The sequence below is a fragment of the Chenopodium album genome, chromosome 27 (assembly GCF_948465745.1).
Source record: "Chenopodium album chromosome 27, dcCheAlbu1.1, whole genome shotgun sequence".
In the NCBI taxonomy this organism is placed as follows: Eukaryota; Viridiplantae; Streptophyta; class Magnoliopsida; order Caryophyllales; family Amaranthaceae; genus Chenopodium; species Chenopodium album.
The window spans coordinates 8288959-8311869 of record NC_137860.1 but is presented as its reverse complement, the minus strand read 5'-3'; the positions used below and the strand labels follow the sequence as shown (position 1 = coordinate 8311869).

Sequence of the window (22911 nt, the reverse complement as noted above, 5' to 3'; positions counted from 1 at the left end):
TCTGACTTGGCTCCACTCGAACTTGACAAGAAGTTACAAAGATACTACTTTTTTTTACACTATTTGTGATACTTTTTAGCACGACCCAAAATCTAACCTGAACCTAACCCGTTAACCTAAATCGACAGATTTTATTGTACAATATAAATTTTCATGTCTTCATGGATATAATTTACTTTAAGGAACACGAGTAATATCCAAACTCAAATTAAAAACCAATACCCAATAAATAAAGCCCAAAGCCCAGAGAAACAACACTAGGGTTTTAGCCCTCTAACATCGGCCCCCAAACCCTTACTATATAGCCCTCATTTCTTCTTCCTCTCCAACGCCTCTTCTTCAGTTGTTCATCCTGAAACCCTAACCCCCAAAAAAACCCTAGGAGAGAGAAAATCAACAATCAACAATGAAGCAAGTACTATCCTCCGACTCCATGGAAATCCCAGATGGGATCGACATCAAAGTCGACGCTAAGATCATCGTCGTTTCTGGTCCAAGGGGTACTCTCACCCGCAACTTCAAGCATCTCAACCTCGATTTCCAATTGGTTACTGATGAAGAAGGCAAGAGGAAGTTGAACATTGATTCATGGTTTGGAACCAGGAAAACTTCTGCTGCTATTCGTACTGCTATCAGTCATATTGAGAATCTCATCACTGGTGTTACCAAGGGTTATCGCTACAAAATGAGGATGGTTTACGCTCATTTTCCCATCAATGCTAGTATTACTAACTCTAACAAGAGTATTGAGATCCGAAACTTTCTTGGCGAGAAAAGGGTATTCACTTTTTTTCTAATTTTTTTTCTAATTTTTGATATTTTGTATTATTTTTATGTGGAATTTATGAATTTGTTCTGTTTGGTACTGATTTTTGATTTGTATGGGTTATTTAATGAGATAATTGGACCTGCTGTTAGTTTTTCTAGATTTAATTTACTGTATTTTAGGTTGAATACATGATTCGTGAAATACATGATTTTTTGTGTTTATCACTTTTTACTTTTCTGAGTATTTAATTTATATTTGGTGTTGATTTCTTTGGCTGGAAATGCTGACTGTTTTTTCCTGTGTAATTTGTATTTGTTCCGTTTATTATATATTTTCTGTGTTTAATCTATTTTAGTAGTAATTGGAGCTGTTGGTTTGTTGTACTCGGAACTGTTATCTGACTGATTTTCTGATGTTAATGACTTATTATTGTATTTTTTTGTGTTGAATTCATGATTTTGGATGATGTTGTATTGTGTTCTGTTTAGATCATTTTGATATGGTTTAGGGAGTTATGAGTTCTTATTCAACTGAGAAAGTGAATCGTATTATTACTAGTGTATATTATTACTAGTTTATCTGTATGTTGTATTAGTGTTTAATTAAGATGGACGGAGTAGTTTTGAATCAGCGATTGGTTGAGATTTTAATGAACTTGTATGTGATGAACTGATTGCTGTGATTGTTTTTTTTAATTATCTTCGATTGTTGTTAACTGCTTAGACCAAGAATTCTACGCTATGCTATGAGCCAATGAACATCATATTGAGATAAAGTGAGATCGGTTTGTGATTTTGTGCTTGATAATCCTATAATTGACTCAGGTTAGCTATAAAAATGATAGTGTCAGTCATTTTTAATTGCAATGTAATAGTGGGTAGTTAAAACTGAAACATAGATCTATCTCCATTATAAGATAACTAAACTTTTGTAGAATTTCTTTTTGTCAATGTCCGGCTCTTAATCTTGATATCCTGGTTCAAAATTTCAAGTTAAACAACCATTAACTTATTAAACTTTGATGATAAGTAAGTTTTAGCTAATGATATTTCCCTTCTTCGAACTAGGACTTAGATTAGGTGATTATTAGGTTGAGTTTTCCGCGGAAGTTAAGCAAGTACGAAAGTATGAAGATAGTATTCGTCCAAGGTCTTTCTGCCATCAATCTATCATTCTTCACTATTCGACTTGCTCTTGTATATCATTTTCTGATTGTAACTCTTCATTGACTTGCATATTCTTGCTGACTTTTAGACAATTAGACCTCAGTGATAAATTTGTTTTCTTTCTCTGGGTTTTTATCTCAACTTGAGTATTGTTACTATTTTGGTTCTTTTACCCATTATTTCAACTTGTTTATTGTTTCCTGACCTGTGCTGCAATAAATGTCTACAGGTCAGGAAGGTTGACATGTTGGAAGGTGTTACCATCTTGAGGTCCGAGAAGGTTAAGGATGAGCTTGTCTTGGATGGAAGCGACATTGAACTTGTTTCTCGATCTGCTGCTTTGATTAACCAGGTATGTTTAGATCATTATTTGTGGTTACATTTTATTCTTGATGCTGTATTACATGTTTTCTAACTGCAGTTTTTTGTTTTATCAGAAATGTCATGTGAAGAACAAGGATATCAGGAAGTTTCTCGACGGTATCTACGTGAGCGAGAAGGGAAGGATTGTTGAAGAGGAGTAAGCTATGGTTGAGGCAGTAGGAATATGTGTCTTATTTGTGGTGTTTTTTCTTTTCTTGGATCTACCTAGAATTGAAGTTTTTGGTCTCAACTTGCGTCAGACACAATTAATAGATTGTTTCAAGTCTCTTTATTACAATTTTGTGTTGAGGATGCTGAATGAAAAGGATATGTTTAGGCAATTCTTCCTTTGTGTTTGTACACCACAGCTTGATTTTTTGTTCTAATATGTTCTTGTGTTAGCTTCCTTTGATGGTTTCTTCTCAGTATTTTTGTCATCAAATGATGTCGATATATATCAATTGCAGATTTACAATTGCAGGTTCTGAATACATTTTCTTATCCAGTGACCTGAAATTGTCGAGGAATTTTCTATTACTGCAAAGTTTGCATATATAGAGTAGGTTCATGATGCATTTTCTGTTCTTGTCACTTGATACTGGATTGTTGGGTATTTTGAGTAAAAATGAGTCTGAAATCTCTGAATGAATTCATACAAATGTGTTGGGAGCTATGATTAGTGTTCGCATCTAGCAATGAAATGAGCTCGATACCATAAGTCCATAAGTGGGATTACGATTACCTATATTAAGCATTGTTGTAAACGACTTGAATGTGGGGCTAATCCTTGACTTAAATGGTTTCATAGGTATAGTATGAAAATTAACATTTGTTACCACTAAAATGACCATGTTTGACATTTAGTACATGTTTAAATTTTTTTTGTTTTATTTTACTACCACCCAAATTCTAAAATTATAGGTATCATCACCATTTAACAGTTTTCGTCATAGTTGCGGTTAGTAGGGCCTAGCCACTGTTCAACCACCTTTGAGCCACCCGTCCTTTCTTCTTGCCTCCTCCAGCCACCCTCACTGCAAGCCACCCTTCCCCTTCCCCGTAGTGGCTACTGGCGCCTAATGTCCACCTTCACACACCAACCACAACACCACCAACTCCACCTTCACCCCTCAGCGCACCAAGCAGCCTTCACCAAACCACCTTCCCGAACGCATCTCTTCAAACCACTTGACCAAACACCAACTATAATTTGCCACCTCTCCAAACACAAGCAGTAGCCACCGTAGTGGCGCAACCACAGTGGCGAAAAATAATGCCAACAACCGCACCTTACCATTGCATCCACCACTTCGCAGACCCCCGCAACAACCAATCAATCAGCCGCTACGCCCTCACAGCCCTACAGCATCGAACATCAATCGTCGCAGCCCCACCAGCCCACCTCAGGCCACTGTGCGCAGCAACGTGCACCACCATTAATTCATCTACTCACCACACACAATCAATCAAAGCCCGCAACACCACCATCGCCACCAAATTCGCATCTAATTAATTGAAAACCTAACGCATTAAAAGGCCCCAATTTCGAAGGGTAAGAAATTGGTTGGTAAGCAGAGTGGGAAAGGGGACGGGGTGGGGTCACTGGCGTCGAGAGATTGTTTGGGCGGGGCTAGCCGACACAAGGTGGAGGGGTGGCTGATAGGGTGGTGGCTGCTGGCTGTAGAGTGGCTGAAAATTTTTTTCTATTTTTTTATTAAGTTTTTTTTTTCTTTTTTTTCAAAATAAAAAAATATTATTTATTGAAAAATGGGTCTCACTTAACGGAACCCTAACGGATTCTGTTAAGTTGTAGCAAAAATTATATGTTATAACTTTTGGAGGTAGCTAAATTAAATAAAAAAATTAAACAGGCAGCACCGAGTTTTGGTGAGGTTGGTGTTGGATGTTGGTTTGGGCAAGTGGCGGATTGGGCTTGATCAAGAAGAAGTTGAGTTATATTGGGCGGAAGATCAAAATGAAGAAATGAGTAGTCTTCTTGCCTAAATTCATGAATATTAGAGCAGGGAAAAAATATCTTCCACGAACGTGACATGACGACTTGTTAGTTGAGAGATGCAAATATATCCCCTGTGATTTGTAGGATAGCCTGAAAAGATGCACGACATGGGCCTAGGGGCAAGTTTATGCTTAGCCATGGAAGACAAATTGGGGTAGCATAGGCAACCGAAATTCGGAGATGGTCATATGAAGGAGTACTATGGAATAGAATTTCAGTTGGACATTTATTCTTTAAGGTAGTGGTAGGAAGAATATTAAGAATGTAAGTTACGACCCCTAGAGCATGTACCCAAAATGAGGGAGGAAGTGACGCATGGAAGAGAAGAGGGAGAATCATATTGTTTACTGCCCGTATGATTTGCTCAGCTTTACTATTTTGTGATGAGGTGCGAGGACACGAAGAAGTAAGCTGTAACACCCCAATAATTCTCTCTTAAAAACCTGTGAGAAACCTGTAAATAACCTGAACAAATCCAAGAGAATTACTGGTGTGCTACCGCCACGTGTTCAAACGTTAAGGCTATCTCAGAAGTTAGCAGCGGAAAACCAAAACAGTTTTAAATAAACCTCAAAGCAAAGTATTTAAATCAAAATAAGTATTACAAGTTGGAACCTTTAAGGCCCTTATTCAAAACCCAAAAGTAATAGTAAGTAATTAAAATTCAGTGTTAAGACAAACTTAAACCAAGAGAAATAGTGTCAAATAAAATCGAGTTAAATAAAATCAAACTTGCAAGGAACGCGAAAATAAGCAACCAACTCTCTACTCAAGATCCCACAACCCTGATGAATGCTGCATGTGAGAGAACTTGTGGTTATTCTGCTCCCCAATATTACAAGTGTAAAAATTGGATCGTCACAGGGTCATTTGAAGGCGAAGGCCATGACCAAAGAAGGACACACACACACAAAAGCACGCAATCAGCAAAGCTGAGTACATACAAGCTGCAAAGTAAAATAAGGAAGTACTTAACATGCTACTAATAATCAATCATACGCATCATTAAATCACAAACTCAACACACGACTCGATTATTTAATTTATTAAGACTCCACTAGCTAATAGTAGCTAACTCATTTCAATTTATTCATTGGATTTAGCAATAGATAAGGTTGTCCAACCCATGTCCCATTTGGAACATCAATAAAGAAAACCCCATGCCTCCTTTCGGAAACATCAATAAACATCCAACGACCACGGGCACGACTCCGTGACCGTAGTTAGTATGAGATCTCACCTAACTCCTAGTTTTGAAAAAGTATTTGAAATAAGAGACTCGTAGATCAGACGGCCTCGAGAAAAGTACACGGCTAATACCCCATGTACCCCAACCCCTGATTGTCATTACTCCAGAAGTGCACCAATCCAGAGTTTTATTGCTCATCCATCTTGCACTTTACGTGATTTACATGTTTAGACTTGGTGATGACTCACATGCATAACAATTCAATCAATCCCATATCAATTAAATCAAGTAAAACAACTTTTCACTTTCAATTCTTGATTTATTAGTGGCAAGCAATATTTATTATTTATTCTTTTACTACCTCGGTGTATAAACACCTTGAGTGCATAAGGCACCCCAAACTCTTGACCTTGTCTTATAAGACATGAACCATTCCTTTACTCATCCTATTTCATTAAATCATGAATGAGTAATAATTAAATCATTTCACCAATCACATACCTTTGCCTCTAAGCACACCTTGCATAATTAGTACATAACCAAAAATTGCAATAAGAAATAGTGCACATCAAATGAAATTCACAATGTATAACCAAACAATTTCACCCAGTCGTCCCTAGACATGATGCTAAGTTCTCGATCCATCCTTAAACATGCACCTAAAAGCAAGGTTTTGTAACTTGTACGTACCTTGAGTAAACAATTCGATTGGCCACTTTAAAGACTAGAAATCACCTTCTACAAAGTCCTCTCCTAAACCAAATAATAAAGAATAAATCAATACCAAAGCAATTAAAATTACAGCAATACTAAAGTATTTAAAAACCTCTCAAACCATTAAAATAAAGTCCTTAAATTAATCCAATTAGCCAAAACTAATAGTACAACATCCCAACTACAAGTTTAGGTGTTAAAATCATGAAAATATAGTGTTTAATAATAAATTACAGCAACTTTAAAGTGGTTAAATAAATCTGAAAATTTGGTTTAAGCATATAAAATAACCCCATAAGCATAATTATTTGAAAAAGCCATCATATAGCAATTTAGCGTGTTAAAAACCCAAAAATACATCAATTCAACGCAATTAGAGGCTTCAAAATAGAAGATACAAAATCTGAAAATTTATTAATAATCAAAATAAGTGAACTTAAACATAATTTACATATAATATAATTAGATAATTTAATTAGTACGTTTTAAACCCTAAAACCATGAAAAATCAACGTTTAAACCCTAAATTTATAATTAAACCAAATCTGAAAATTCATTAAATAAATTAAACATAATGAAACTCATAAATTTATAAACTTTAATAACCCAAGTATAAAATCAAACCATGATAATAATAATTCATGAACAAAATTTCAATAAAGATTAAAACTTTAATTAAAAAGTAATAAGAACAAGAGAAGGAGAAATAAGGGAAGAAGAAAGGGAGGAGGAAGCAAACTGCAGGGGGGGTGGCAGCAGGTGGTCGGCGGCAGGGTGGTGGACGGCGGCAGGGCAGTGGCGGCGGCTAGGCAGTAGCGGCGGCAGGGCAGCAGGTTTTTTTTTTCTTCTTCTCTTCGTGAAAGCAGTAGGAGGAAGGAGAGTGAAAGTTTGTTTTTTTTTTTTTTTTTTTTTTTTTTTACGTGAGAAGTGAGGGAGGAGGGGTATAAGGGTTTTTATTTTGGGCTTTTTAATTTCCTAATTAAATTAGGAGTGGTATTCCTAAATAGACTAGGATTATTTGTAAATCAATAATAAAAAAAAACACTACTCTATTTTAAAAACCTCCATAAAATAATTTATTTAATAAAATTACCATAAATATAATTACAAGAATAACATATAATTAAATTGTAATTAAATTAAAATGTGGGGATTACATAAGCCATTTTGGTTGCAAAATAGACGAAAAGGAGTGTTGTAAAATTAAATTCATGACCATTACCGTTTTGATAAGTTTTAACAGGTTTTAAATTGCATCAAAACATAAGCCCTAAATTGTAGTAAAATATCAAATACTCCAGATTTGAATTTTAGAGGATAGGCCCATAAGAAATAAGAAAAATCATCAAGAATTGCTAGATATAATATTTGTGTCCAATTTGTTAGGAATAGGGGATGTCTACAAATCTGCATGAATGATATCAAAAGGAAAAAAAAGTAACACTAAAAAAAGATTTAAACGAAAGTCTTATATACTTCCCAAAAGCACTTGAATAACAAAATTGGATTTTACTCCCATTATTACAATGAATGAAATTTCTAGTTCTTAAATTATTAATGACGGATGTCTAAGACGACTGTGCCAAGTTGAAGGAGAGATAACAGCTAGAGAGAGATGTTGATTGACTTGTGCAGCAGAATTGAAAGTGAATGGATAGAGGTCCCCCACACTATTGCACCTCGCTAGAGGCGTCCCCGTATGAGATTTTTCACAGATACCCAAAAGGGTCAAACTCGATAGAAAGAGAGTTATCAAAAGTAAACTTTCTAACAAAGGTTAAGTTTTTAATGATGTTAGGAGTGTAAAGGATATTTTTAAGATTAAAGGAGGGGGGGTTGTTGAGGTGATGGTGTAGTGGTAGTGCTATAGCCTTAAATTAGAGCTGATCAACTTTAGCCCGACCTGAAATTTGCCCGGGTTTGGGCAGCAATATTGGGCCCGAATTCTGGGTTAGGGCAAGGGATTGGAGGCTCGATTTTTTTCTGGACGAGTTTGGGCAGCAGGTCTGGCCCAGCCTGGCCCGAATTTGCCACATGTTCACATTAGAGTATTAGACTTGTTAACTTATCAAGTAAAAAAAAAAAGAATATAATAAACCCTACTTCTTTCTTTTCTTACTCTCTCATCCTTCTAGAAACCGTCACCCTTATTCTACATCTTCTTACTTTCTTTTTCAAATTCCTTCCTCCTACTCAATTATCAAAGAAAATACATCAACTAATTATCAAAAAAACGTAAACTACTAAACTTAAACTTTGTTGGATATTAGATTGAATCATTGTACTCATTATTTATTTTTATTAGTTTAGTTGAGAAATGGTTTAGTTTTAATGTTTTATGCAAAAAGTAAACTCTAAATACTACGTAAAAAGTATTAAATTTTGGAGTTTAAACAGGCAGGCCCGAAATGGCCCGACTTGGACGAATTTGGGCAGCAATATCCTGGCCAATTTCTGGCCCGGCTCGACAATTTGGGCAAAAAAAAAAAGTTGCAGCCCAGCCTGGCTCGACATTTGATCAGCTCTACCTTTAATTAGAATGTGTTTGTTATAACACCCCCAAATCTCGCTCTACAGAAATACTAGTATAATACGTATAATTATACCTTAGAGATAGACTTGGGCGTATTACCGCCGCGTGATTACGCAAGGCTACTCAAATTTACTAAATAAAACCAATACTTTGCAGCGGAAAACTTCAATACTCTTCTTTATAAATAATAGACTAAAATAGTAACCATTGTCATGAGTACTCAAAAATAAACACAAAGACCAACATTTCCTAATCTAGGTGAAGCCATCCCCGGGACTCCAAATGCTCACTCATTAACTCCACCTGAAATTAGTCAACAGTCTCAACACTACTTACCATTACGGTAAACAGGGCGAACCAAAGCAAAATAAGAATACGGGTTAGCAAAATATATTAAGTACGATAAGTGCAAGATAATTAAACTCAATTTATTAGCAAACATGCTTTTGAAATCAATTCCATCCATTCCAATAACTTAAACCAATAATTTCAACTCATAATTCCAAAACCAATTTCAATAATAATTACCAATAGCCAATTCAAAGCAACTATTTTGTTAGAAAAAACCATTTAAAGCAACTATTTTGTCAAGAAAAACCTTATTAAAAATTTTTGGCAAGAAGAAACCAGATTATAAAATTTTTTTGTTGAAGACAACCAAAGGTGAGAATCCGGCATTGATCGAGTGTTTTCTGACGTTTACCCAACATGTGCCAGTCACGTGATCCTTTTTTTACTAACTCCAGCCAATTACTCCTAATTCCCCCCCCCCCAATAATTTCCCTCTAAACCTCTCCTTTTAATTTACCCTCTTATTTCTTCTTATCTCCATTCTTCTTCTCTCTCCTCTCTGCCATGGTAATTAATTTAATCTGCGCCTACTGCCATGGGAATATGGCATCACTCCTCAAGCAAGAAATCAATCAAGCAACTTAATTTCCACCCACCCTAAAAAGTAAGTTCACCAAAAGCTTTCTATTTGATTGAATTGGGTTTCCCTTTTTAGGTAACTTTGTTCTGTTTTTTTTTTTTTTTTTTTTTTTTTTTTTTTTTTTTTTTTTTTTTAACTTTGCTCTACAATGGTGAAGAACAAAGCAACGAATTAACTCCTTCAATGGAGCCATGAATGCTGCGAAATTGAGATCAATTAGGGCAAAGTACAAAAGGGGGGAAAAGACCTAATTTTTCAAACACCTGCAAATTCGAAGAACTAGGCAACAATTAAACACCTAATTCACTGTATCCTTGGTCGAATTTTATTGAACAAGATTATTTCAAGGATTTAGAGGGAGGAGAGACGACATATGAGATAGCAGATCTGAGAGAGTGAGAGAGGAGAGAGAAGAAGAATGGAGATAAGAAGAAATAAGGGGGTAAATTAAAAGGAGAGGTTTAGAGGGAAATTAGTGGGGGAATTAGGAGTAATTGGTTGGAGTTAGTAAAAAAACGAGCACGTGACCGGCACATGTTGGGTCAACGTCGAAAAACACTCAGTCAATGCCGGATTCTCACCTTTGGTTGTCTTCAACAAAAAAATTTTATAATGTGGTTTCTCTTTGCCAAAAAATTTTTATAAGGTTTTTCCTGACAAAATAGTTGCTTTAAATGGTTTTTTCCGACAAAATTTCCTTCAATAAAACTAATTCCTCATTAAAAATCCAATTCCTTTAAAACCAATTCCTCACCCAAGTGTGCACACCCCCCAAGCTAGTCTCCTTATGTTACAAGGCTATTCTTGAGGAAAAACCCGGTCATACAAAGTCCAAGGCCTTATCATCAATAAACCAACTCCGCATAGTGGGATTACCAACATGCTTGTAAGCATTAATTCAATAATAATTGAATGATTCAATAAATCCTTTTCAAATCCAATAATTCCAACCTTCAAAAAAATAATTCAAACTCCTTTTTATTAGATTCAACATGCTTCCAAAATCAAACCTTTTAAACATGAATAATAATTTTAATTATTTAAAACATGATATAAAATCAATACTCAAATTTATTTATCAAAACCAATTTATTTAACATGCTTTTATTTCATAAATCATAATTTAATTCAATCATCATATCATTCAAACATGCTTATTCATACCAATCACTTTTAAGGTATCTAGCCACCTAACGTACCTTGATCCTTGCTTAGCAAAATCACACAAAAGGAACCTCAAGAATCTTGATCGAACACACCCTACAAAAAAAAAAATATATAATCTTAATCAATATAAGGTTAACAAATAATCACAATGATTAAATTAAAAACCCCCAACTATATGTACATGAACCTTTTAAATTAATTTTTCAAACATTATTAAAAATCTGATTTTATATAATTAAAACTACTCATAATAATTTTTATTAATCCTCCATAATAATAATAATAATTGAATAAGAGAAGAGAAGAAGAAAAGATAAGAAACCAAGGAAAAGAGAAGGATTGGCAGAACTTGCAGAGGTTGTAACTCCTTTGATATAACTTCGAATTGGGTTATTCTTGAACCTAACCTCAAGGATTTTTTGAGAGGAACAATCTTTTGTGAAACGTTAATACCCTAAAAACTGACCAAAAGTGCCCGAAAATTGGCTTCAAAGATGAACAAGATGATTTGTGTAAAAAGAGGAGAAGAAAAGAAGAGAATTGGTGTGGAGAATGTGAGAGGTATGTAGGGGTATTTATAGGCTAGCTCATGCAATACTTATGGCAAGAAATGTGGGAAGAATTATGGCAAGTAGGGTTTATGGAATTACTTGGAGAAGTGAATGAAAAAAATATGGAAGATTTTGATATTAAGGTGATTGTGCATAATAAAAATATGGAAGGTGTATAGTCATGAAAAATAATATGGAAATTGGAATTACTTGGGGAATAATCAAGAGGAATACAAGGTAAGAAAATATGATGATCAAATATTAAGAAGATGGAAAAATAGAATTAAGGAAAATAAGAGATTTTGGGAGATAATTAAAAATACAATTTTACCAAAATATATAATTTCCCCCAAATAATTGAAGAGGACCGAAAATTTGAGCTATGAAGCTTAGATTTTTGGATTTCTCTAGTAGTACTTAGGTAGTTTAGGGAATAAAAATAATTGTGTAAATAATACAAAATAATTAATTAAAAAATTAAATACCAATTATTCACCAATAATTAACTAAGAAAATCAGATTTTCTATACATAGAAAATCAGATTTTCTATACATAGAAAATCCGAATTTCCTAGCTAAATAATGGGAATTTTCAGCTTTTTAATATAATTAATAAAATACAATTTTGCTTTAATTAAAATATCTGAAATATATAAATAATTCGGTTTTTAAAATAAGATAAATAGATGATAAATCTTATCCAAAAAATGATTAGATTCAAAAAACTTTTGGCACCAAAATTCAAATATCATTTTGGCTCCAAATAATAAATTTACTAAAATACCCTTTTTATAAAATAATTCCTAATTAATTAATTAGAAAATACGTATGAAAATACAGGGTATTACAGCTTGCCGTCACCAACTAATATAAATTGAGGAGAGCTCAAATCAAACAGTTTAAAGAGATTATCAGAATTATGCGTGAGATGAGATGAGGCTCCGATATCCATATACCAACCATAATTTGGCTGTTGCAATTTCATTGAGGTATAAGCCTGACCAAATTCCGTTGGTGACATATGATGCCCATATTGAGACCGTTGTGGGGTGGGAGAAAAGTAAGCCTGCTGCTGGCCTGGACGCGGGCCCGGGATGCTTAGTGATGTCCTCATGTATTGTTGGGATGGACCAGTGGGGTATGGGAAAGGTGGAGACGCCCATTGGCCCAGTTGTGGTTGCTGCCTAGACCAATGCTAGAGGGCCCGTTGTGGCATGGCTTGGCCAATGGGCCAATTTTAATTTGCTGCTGGGCCGGAGAGGCTTGTGCGGACTGCTGCTGCCCTGAGTTCGGTTTCCTACCTCTGCCACGACCCTTCCCTCCTTTGTTGGGGTTCTTGCCACGACCATGGCCAGCGCCGCAACCATCACCACGCCGCTGCTGGTCGAGGTATTGTTGATGTTGTGGAAAGGTAGTGTGGACATGGGATGAAGAGGTCAATTGAGCAACAAAAGCTTGCTGGCTTTTGTTTTCGGTGTTTTTGTCCCTCGAGAGAGTTACGGCAATAAGTCTGGTCCGGCTCAAGCTGTACCTGCAAAAACACGGAGACTCCGAGTGGTTGGAGCTCCGCCTCCGACGATCAAGTTAGTACTTGAATAGGAGTAAAAGGGTGCAAAAATTTAGGTGAGATCTTCTCCGATTCCGAGATCAAGTCGTCTCTGTTCAAAGAGAATATGTGTGTAATAAATGGAGAAATGTACCCTCTAAGTGGAGGGAATCTCCTTATATATAGGGTCCTCGGGAATTGTGCCCCTGGTTAGGTCATTCTGACCTAACAGTTGGTGGGCTGCGCCGCATTGTGGCTTTTTTCGAGATTTGGGCCTTGAAGGCCGCATTTTCTCCCACTTCTTTGGAGTGCCACGTGTCAAACTGAGATTGGTCCATTTTGGACTACCCCTTGGGTTACACGTGTCACCCTCTTATTGGACCACGTGGCGGGTGTAAAATTACCCCAAACATTTTCCCCTCACAGGTGTGACGTGGCACGCCACGTGGCATCTGTGACATGTGTCACTCATCCATTGGTGGTAATTTTACCGCCATTGATGATTGTTCACCTTTTGGGGAAATTACGGGAATGCCCCCAGATTTACCCCCCTATATATAGTCGTTTACCCCCTCACTATTTTGCACGCTTGTAAAAAATTTCAGGAGAGAGATAAACTTAGAGAGAGAGAGTCTGTCATTCGTCTGTGTTAAGCACAAGCAATCGAGCTCGTACCCGTCTACCACAACCGGTCACCGCCTTTACCTTCGGATATCATATCTTAAGGTACCGTCTCTGTCTCTCTCAGCTCTTTTCATTTTTTTCCGCTTGTACATATTTCTTGCAATAAATGGATGCATCACCAACACACACGACACAACCTAGGTTAGATACCAGTCGGTCTCCAAGTACGGTTGAGTGTAGGACTGGGAGTGCCGCCTCGGGGTGTTGGGACCACCCTTATGTTCAGAATCTGACCGTCTATGTGTCTGTGCTGGACATGATGGCTCGGACAAAAAGGACGGCTCCAGATCCGGATTATAGAAGTGAGAGCTCAGACGGCCTTCCGCCTAAGGGAGAGACGTCAGGTAGAGGGAACCTGACGGCTGAAGAGAGATCCCTTCCTCGTGCCCCTTCTACCCCTACAGATTCCTTTCTAGAGGAATGCAATTAGGGAGACGGTGAGGACGCCGTCTCTATGCCCTACTCGCAAGATGGGGAGTCTTCTAGGAGTGACAAAGATAGCTCCGCCTCCAAATCCGAGAGCAATGACAAGCCAAAAATGGAGTGATAAGGATGATCCCTTTAAGATACACGTCTCTGCCAAAGATAGAGAAAATATGGAGAAGGATCTTGACAAGTTTAAGCTCATGCGGCCTCTAGGAGACGGATACAGCATCCGAGTGCTGCCTGCTGATAGCACCATATCATGGAAAGATGACCAACAGAATTCCAACGCCTACTTTGGCTGTTATGAGGCGGCGTTCTTGGCCGGGCTTTGATTTCCCCTTCGCGAGGCGGTGAAGGCAATTTTGCGAGGCTACAGCCTTGGAGTGTGGCAACTAACCCTAAACTCTTGGGCCAACATCTTGGGGTATGTTGCCGCCTGCGAATTTCAAGGGTTGCATCTCGGCCGGGAGGCATTTACCCATATGCACTATCTTAGCCGCAATCCAGGCGGCTAGAGGGCGTAGTATACCTTGACCACTTATTCAAAATATATGATGATTTTGGACAAGGTGTCCAAATTTGACGGCTGGAAGCACCGCTTCTACTTGCTGTCTGCGCCCAGCCGGCGTAAAAATTATGAGCTCTGCCGTTACAACAAGAAGCCGGAGCTTATGGGCCAAAAGTGCTGTCTTCCCCGGATTCCGGATGAAGACTATGAAAAAATAATCGAGACGAATTTCTTCAGTCTTGAATCAGCTACCCTCTCAACCGGGGAATCAATAAAGGTTCCAAAGAACTAGATCTCCAAGGTCGCCTGGGTTAGAGATGAATGTTTTTTTTCCGCTTGCGGACTTACTACTATGTTTACCAAACGTATGCACTACTCATCCAGTGCTTTAACCGTCTGTACTATTGTTCTGTCGAGGAAGATTTTTCAGTAAACTGATTTTCTTTGTTTTCTTTTGCAGAAGAAGCTTTGGCGATGTTGGCTGACGATAAGACACCCAGGCGGTCCTCAGCTACGATCCGCAAAGAGCTTGCGGAGAAACAGGCGGCCGCCATTAGGGCAAGGTAAGAACGCCTGACTTTTGCCTTCAATAAGCTTTGCAAGTCGTTTTACCGGATGTATGTTTAACTTAAATTCTTTTTGTAGGGTGGAGAGATCCCAAAATTGTTTGAGAAAACACTCAAACGGGCTAGGGTGGACAACGCCTCTACCCAAGCAAGACAAAAAAATGCTCATCTGTTATGACTCTCGAATCCTCATCTGGGAAGCACCAGATGCGCATCGGGGGAAAGAACCTCAAGATATGCGGAAGCCTGGGTCTTGATCTGGCCAACCCCCTATCCGTAGTCGGGGGATATACGCCTGCAAGTGGCTCCCGCCAGGCTGCTTCTGAAGGTAAGGCTAACCCTTTTGACTATCCGCTTGAGCTGGGATGGCCTTCGCGAGTGAAATCCCACTCTCAACAGACTTCTTCCTCAGACGGTCGGCAACAAATTGGTGCCGCCTTTATTTCGCACTCATCCAATGTTGATTCTGGTGTAGATCAATCCCCCCAATAGCCAGACGTCCAAAAGCACGCTAAGGCCATGCTTGCGGCTGTCTCCAGGAAGGAGAAGGACATCATTCCTAGGATAGAGACGTTCAACCTGGAACGCATCTTGTCCCTTCTATCTGAGGTGAGATATCTAGGTGAATAAGTTCCAAAGTGTTTATTCCACCTGCACATCTAACACCATTTGCATTTGCAGGCTCTGTTGCGGGTAGACGGTCTCAAGCGTCCCTACACCCGCAAGCGGGAAGAGGTAAAGAGAGCCAATAAGTCAGCCAGAGACGCCGACAATGTTGCTCTATACTCTTGTACCATAAATGAGCTTGAGACTAAGTACAAATTAATGAAATAGGCGGAGAAGATCTAGAAGCTGGAGGCTAACTTGGAGACCGCCAAAAAGAAGGCCAACGATATTGACGCTGAGTTGAAAAAGGCTCAGGCGGATGTAGGCAAGCTCAAGGGCGTTTCTTAGGAGAACTCGGATCTCAAGGCTAAGGTCAAGCGTCTGGAGGATGAGGCTGCTCAGGCGCAGTTAAACTTCGCGGCCACCTTGGAGGCGGAGCAAAACCGCCTGGTTGCCGAGAGTGACGCGGGCAACGACGCTCGAATGAGGATAGCGTGGGAGGCCTTGTACCCGGGGAAGGAGAACGACATTTAGGCACTGGCTCACAAATATGCAAAAGAGGTTGTGTATTTGAGAGAAAACGGTGAGCCGGAGCCCGAGTCGTTCGCCGCCTGGGGTAGAACTGAGCAACCAAAGCCTGAGCTACCCGCCTATGGTCAGGCACTTGAAGTTCCCTCTGATGAAGATGATGAAGAGAAGAATGAAGACTAGGTGGACCCGTCTCCAATTCAACCATGATTTCAGCGGAAGTCTGCCATTTTAGTTTCCTTTCCGGCCTGCGTGCCGAGTATTTCTTGTTTTTACCGGCTATGGAGCCGGGTGATTTGACAATTTTCTTTCTTTCACTTTCCCGAACGGGGTCCGGTTGACATTACTCTACCCTAACCGTTTGGTTGGGTAGATTTTATGAATGTGCCGACTAAGTCGGTTTTGGTTTTTTGCGTTTGAATTTTACATTTTTAGTTTTGCATGTATACCTGATATTTTGCCCAACTTATAGAAAGCGTGCGGCAAATAATAATCCGGCTATTTTTGCCCCTGGGCAGCTGTGCGGTTGTGTAGGGAATATTTCAAGCATTACGATAACCCCAAACTTGAACCCCACTGTGATCATACACTAAAGTACGGTGGTGTTCCAAAGGGAAAGACAAAGAGCAAAAAGAGTCGCCAACAAGTTTTAGGAACTTGTAAACCCAAAAGACAATCCAAAAGGACCATCAACTACTCCATAAGGTCTTGAACCAAACAGGGTTCGGGGATGAGGGTACGAATCCAATCTACAAAAGAAAGGACCCGCCCTATAAAATAGGCCTCTACTTTGTTCTGCTCGTATTCATGCGCGCTTTTCGAATAACATACAAACATCATATTGAACCTAACCTGTTTAATCTATGTTGGTTGAGATATTAATGCACAAATAAACTATTATTGGCGATCACTTGAATTAAAATCACATTAGCCTAAACCAAATTAATAATTATCTTATTAAGCGTGATTTCAAGTACAAATTCCCTTTAAACCTGCATAAAAGGTGTGATCAAGCAATAACAATATAAAATATAAAATAAATATCAAGCGACATAACAATAAATCAAAAACAATAATGATGATAATAATATGATAAGGCATAATAAAGCTTAATAATAATAGCAAGATCCTAGGCATGATACTAACAAGATTAATAACAAACCCCTAGCTTGTCACTAAGCAATAAAGATCAAAGCTTTAAACCTAACATGGTACTAACATGATAACATGATATTAGAAAAGATTAAAGGCACCCTAAACATGATACTAGAAAGCATAAAATAACATCCTAACATGATACTAGAAAGCATTAAAATCATCCTAACATGATACTAGAAATATAAAACAATAATAAGCATGCAATCTACATTGTGAAAGAAATAGGAAGTAAGCTAATCTACTTACTTTGAAGTCTCGTACCTCTTTCTAATAACAAAATACACAAGTTAGTAAACTTCAATGAAAATAATAAAGAATTATTAAAGAATTAAATTAAAATCAAATTAAATAAAGTTTAGACTAGTTTTGGACCAAACCCTCAGAAATTATCAACCTTGCACGTCTAGGGCGAAGGCAACTTCGAACTTGGCTAGGAGACTCTAAGTCTTGTGAATGCGGAATATTGTGTTAGTTTAGAAAGAAAAGAATTAAGTAATTCTTGAGAGGGAATAGAGAGAATTGAGAAAGAGTTGATGATTGTGAATTGATGAGAATTGATGATTGATGATGAATAAAAACGGAGGTTCGAGACCCTATTTATAAGGAAAAAGTTCGGAAAATCATAGAATTTGATAAGGAATAGAACTCCACTCTGTCGCTAACAAACCGACCTTGTCGCCAGAAATTTATCTTGTCGCGAGGCGGGCGACAGAGTCTGTCGCGAGGCGACAAGCCTGTCGTTTGGCGACAGAAACAGTTTTTGCGGATTTTGTTTTTATTATATCTTTTGATCTACAAGTCCAAATAAGTCATATAATATTTCTTTGGAAAGATCTTAAAGTATAATTTCTAATGCAATTGGAATCAGATTAAAATCTTTTGTAGATAAAAAGATATGGACGAAATAGTGAAAGGGTGTCAGTTTTGGATAGAGTTTCGTATATCTTTAATATCTTTTTCGTTATAGCTCGGATTTATTATTATAATATATCATTGGAAAGATAATTTCAAGATCTATCCAACCATATAGAATTTGGATAAAAAATATGAGTCTCGAAAATAATATCTGACTATCTTTGAACATCTTTAAATCAGAATAGAATTAGGAAAGTTTTAAAGAAGGAAAGTTTATATTTAAATCAAATTCCTTGATCTTATCTTTTCAAAAAAGGATAATTAAGATATTTTAGAAACTTATAGAAGATTCTAATCAATCCTAATTAGTTTAGGAATAGGATTAAACCTTTGGACCCTCCTCATGATCATTGGGTCGTAGGTAAAATCCGGTTTGGGCCCAGTTTAGTATTTTGGCCATAACTTCCTCATTATTCATCGGAATTGGGCTTATAATATATCGTTGGAAAGGTCTTTTCAATCCCCATCCAACTACACCATTATTGGACCCTTATCATGGACAAAAATAAACTGGATTGGACGTTTTCATAAAATAGAGTGGGTTTTCGAAAACAGAAAGAAAGATTTTAATAAAAACTAACCGCAACACTTGACTTTTCACACTTTCACCTCATTAGATTATGGTTCGACGCAAAAGGTATTCATCACTGGGTTTGGTTTTGGGGAGACACAAATGGGTGTCTACAGGTTGGTTTCAGCTTAAATTGATTGATTGGCTTGCAAATGTCAGATACTTTAAAGAGCATGAGATGTTTGTAAGCCAATCAATCACAATAGTGATTGCCCCAAACCAAGTGCACATCCGTCCATTGTAAACCCAGACGGAAATTATCCGTCTGAGAAGATTGCATAGCCATTACACAACGCTTCTTTGCCCCAATGGGAGAGCTTGCGTAATTTTGGAATGAAAAGTCTAAGTAAAAACTTTGGTCGGTAACCGGTTGATGTCTTGGGACATCCGGTATTTCGAAAGCTAGAATCATTCTTTAGACTGTTCTGGTCAGACGGCTATGAGCTGACCAATTAGGTCATTCAATCTTTGTCGTCTGCATGGGTACGTAGAGCAAACAATAGAGTGCTCTCTGCGATGATTGCACCCAAAGGGGTGTCGCCGGACGCCATAGTCCATATTGAGACAGGCGATTTTGTAAAATAAACAACCATCCGGCCATAGGCCTCTCCTCTTAGTCTAGACCGGCTTTGTAGATACTAAGCCTTTTTGTGCCTAGTTTATTTATCTGGCCAATGGCCGCATGTCACTTGGACATTGGATTTTGCTACTAAGTTTCGAACTTAGCTTGTTTAGCAAATGATCCGTCTGTGCATTGCCAAGACGGTACATTAAAAATAATAGAAACAATAATACAATTGAAAACCAAAAGCAATTTTTCATTGATAGGCTTCTTGTTAACAAAAAATTTACAACTCTCAGAAGTAGTACTTTTTCAAGTTGTCTACATTCCAAGTTCTAGGCAAGCGTCTTCTGTCTGGAGTTTCCAAGCGGTAGGTGCCATCTCTAACTTCCTCATAGATCCGGTAGGGGCCTTCCCAATTAGGAGTTAGCTTCCTAAGCTCATTGGCCCTACTGGTTGCCTTCATTTTCCGTAACACGAAGTCGCCAACTTTTAAAGGGCGCTTGTATACTTTCTTGTTGTAGGCTCTCATCATTCTCAGACGGTAGATCTCATGATGCAAGGCAGTGTTGCCCCTGCGCTCCGGGAGTGAGTCTAATGCCAGCCGCATGGCCTCCCAGTTTGCCTCTTCATCGTAAAGCATGACTCGAAGAGTTGGCTCATAATGCTCGATGGGAAAGACGGCTTCAGCACCGTATACCATGAGAAATGGGGTTTCACCGGTTGCCCCTTTTGTAGTTGTCCAGATGTCCCATAGGACATGAATTAATTCTTCTGCCCATAAACCACCAGCTCTTTCAATTTTCTTTTTGATGCCGTCTTAGATGAGTTTGTTGAAGGCTTCAACTTGGCCGTTTGCTTGGGGTCGGCCGATTGATGCAAAACAGTGTGAGATCCCTTGATCTCCCAACCAAGTCTTGAGCTGAGGCGTTTCAAACTGAGGGCCATTATCAAACACCATAGACATAGGTACCCCAAACTGGGTGATGATGTTCTTCTAAATGAAAGATATGACATCCTTTATCTTGATGTTCTTGACCGCCTCTGCCTCCATCCACTTGGTGAAGTAATCCACAGCCACCAGAATATAGCGTTTTCCGCCTGGTGCAGGCGTGTAAGGACCCAAGATGTCCATGCCCCATTTAGCAAACGGGACCGGACTGTGGATTGCCGTTAGGTCAGTAGCCGGACGGTGAATGAGTTTACCGAATTTCTGGCACTTGTAACATTTTTTTACCATCTCCTTCGTGTCTAACTCAAGAGTAGGCCAAAAGTAACCCTGCCGCCTGGCTCTGACGGCTAAGGATTTGTAGCCTATATGAGAGGCACAATATCCCGCATGCAATTCTTCGAGAACCTCCTTCCCCTTTTCTGGGGTAATGCACTTCAGAAGGGGTTTAAAAAAACCTGCTTTGAAGAGCTCTCTGTATCTTATCTCGAAGTGTGCAGCTCGTTTCTTCATGACGGCTGCCTCATGTGGTGAATCAAGTAGCGTGCTGTCTGTCAAATAAGCCCGGATGTCATCCATCCAGGTAGAGTTTCGGTCCAAAATTCTAATGGCTCTTCATATATGCTTTTTTTTTCAAGAACTTCCCAAAAGACTAAACGAGGCATATCACAACAGGCGGAAGATGCCAATTTGGACAAGGCATCCGCCTGATTGTTGCCGCATCTGGGCACTTGACTTAGATGGAACTCTTCAAGTATCTCAGCCTCTTCTTTGACTGCCTAAAGATATTTGATCATTGCTAGATGGGTAGCTTCATACTGACCCTGGTACTGGCTAACAACCAATTGCGAATCAGAATAGGCGTCAATTTTTGTTGCCCTTGCCGCCTTACACATGCGAATACCGGCCAGCAGGGCTTCATATTCCGCCTCATTGTTTGAGGCCTGAAACTTGAACCGTAGTGCATATTTAAACTTGTCTCCTTCAGGAGACCCATAGATTACGCCTGCACCACAACCGTTTTTTGTAGAGCTCCCGTCTACGTACAGTTTCCAAACCTGATCAAGATTATCCGGAGGAACCGGACGAGTCATTTCAACAATGAAGTCGGCAAACGCCTAACCTTTCACTGCCTTTCTTGGTTCGTAAGTGATTTCAAGACTTTGCATTTCAATAGCCCATTTCAACATTCTACCGGATGACTCCAAGGTGGACATTGGCCACTTGAGGGGCTGATTGGTGTAAATTACAACTAGATGTGCCAGGAAATAAGGCTCCATCTTCTTGAATTCCATATAAAGAGCAAGGCCAAAATTTTCAACCATGGGGTACCGGAGTTCAGCATTTCTGAGTACATGGCTAATGAAGTAATTTGGGAGCTAGATAGCGTCTCTTCCAGAAAGGAGAACAACACTAGGGCATGATATGAGACGGCTAAATACATGTATAGAGTCTCCTTGGGCAGAGGACTAACAAACCTCGGCAAAGTTGCAACTGTTCTTTCAAAATCTGGAAGGCTGCCTCAGCATCATCCCCCATTCAAATCTAGTCTTCTTCCTGATTGCTTGGAAGAAGAAAAGGCATTTGTCACCTGATCGGCTGAGGAATCTTCCTAATGCCGCCAGACAACCGGTTAATCTCTGAACTTCCTTGACAGTGCGGGGTGACTTCATGTCAATTACTGCCTGTATCTTCTCGGGGTTAGCCTCTATTCCCATTTGATCAATCAGGAATGCGAGAAACTTCCCAGACTCACCACCAAAGACGCATTTCTTAGGATTCAATATGACCTTCTGCCACTTGAGGGTGGTGAAGGTTTCTCGGAGATTAGCAAGATGATCCGTCTGCAACTTGGATTTAACTATCATGTCATCAATGTACGCCTCCACATTCCACCCAATTTGATAAATGAAGACGGTGTTAATCATCCGTTGGAAAGTAGCAGACGCATTCTTCAAGCCAAACGACATTACCATGTAACTGAATAACCCTTGATCAGTGACGAAGGTCGTCTTCTCTTGATCTATTTTCCACAGGGATATATGATAGAAGCCGGAATAGGCATCCATGAAACTCATCAAGGCTTGGCCGGCTGTAGAGTCGACCAGACTGTCGATCTTTGGAAGCGGGAAATTGTCCTTTGGACATTCCTTGTTGAGGTCTGTGTAATCAACACACATGCGCCAAGTTCCATTCGGCTTCTTTACCACCACAACATTCGCTACCCAGTTGGGGATATTACATGGCCGAATGAACCCAGCATCCAACAGCTTTTTTACTTCGGCAGCTGGCGCTTGACATCTTTCCTCACCGTGATTTCTTTTCTTTTGCCAGAGGGGCTTCTTTTTTGGATCCACGGCGATTTTGTGGACAGCGAGATCCGGGCTGATGCCTGGCATCTCTTCCACTTCAAAGGCAAAGATGTCTTTGAATTCTTTCAACAGTAGGTGCAAGTTTACACCCAACTTAGCATAAGCAGCCGTCCCAACCTT

The 22911-nt window shown here is 38.9% G+C and overlaps 1 protein-coding gene across 1 annotated transcript; it reads left to right on the top strand.

Moving 5' to 3' along the window:
* The first annotated feature begins 322 nt into the window (after nucleotides 1-322).
* LOC145619481 (large ribosomal subunit protein uL6-like) lies at nucleotides 323-2658 on the top strand. Its single transcript, XM_081674180.1, has 3 exons — nucleotides 323-778; nucleotides 2165-2287; nucleotides 2373-2658. The coding sequence occupies exons 1-3, from the start codon at nucleotides 407-409 to the stop codon at nucleotides 2457-2459; spliced, it is 582 nt and encodes a 193-aa protein (XP_081530306.1). The 5' UTR covers nucleotides 323-406; the 3' UTR covers nucleotides 2460-2658.
* Nucleotides 2659-22911: the final 20253 nt, after the last annotated feature.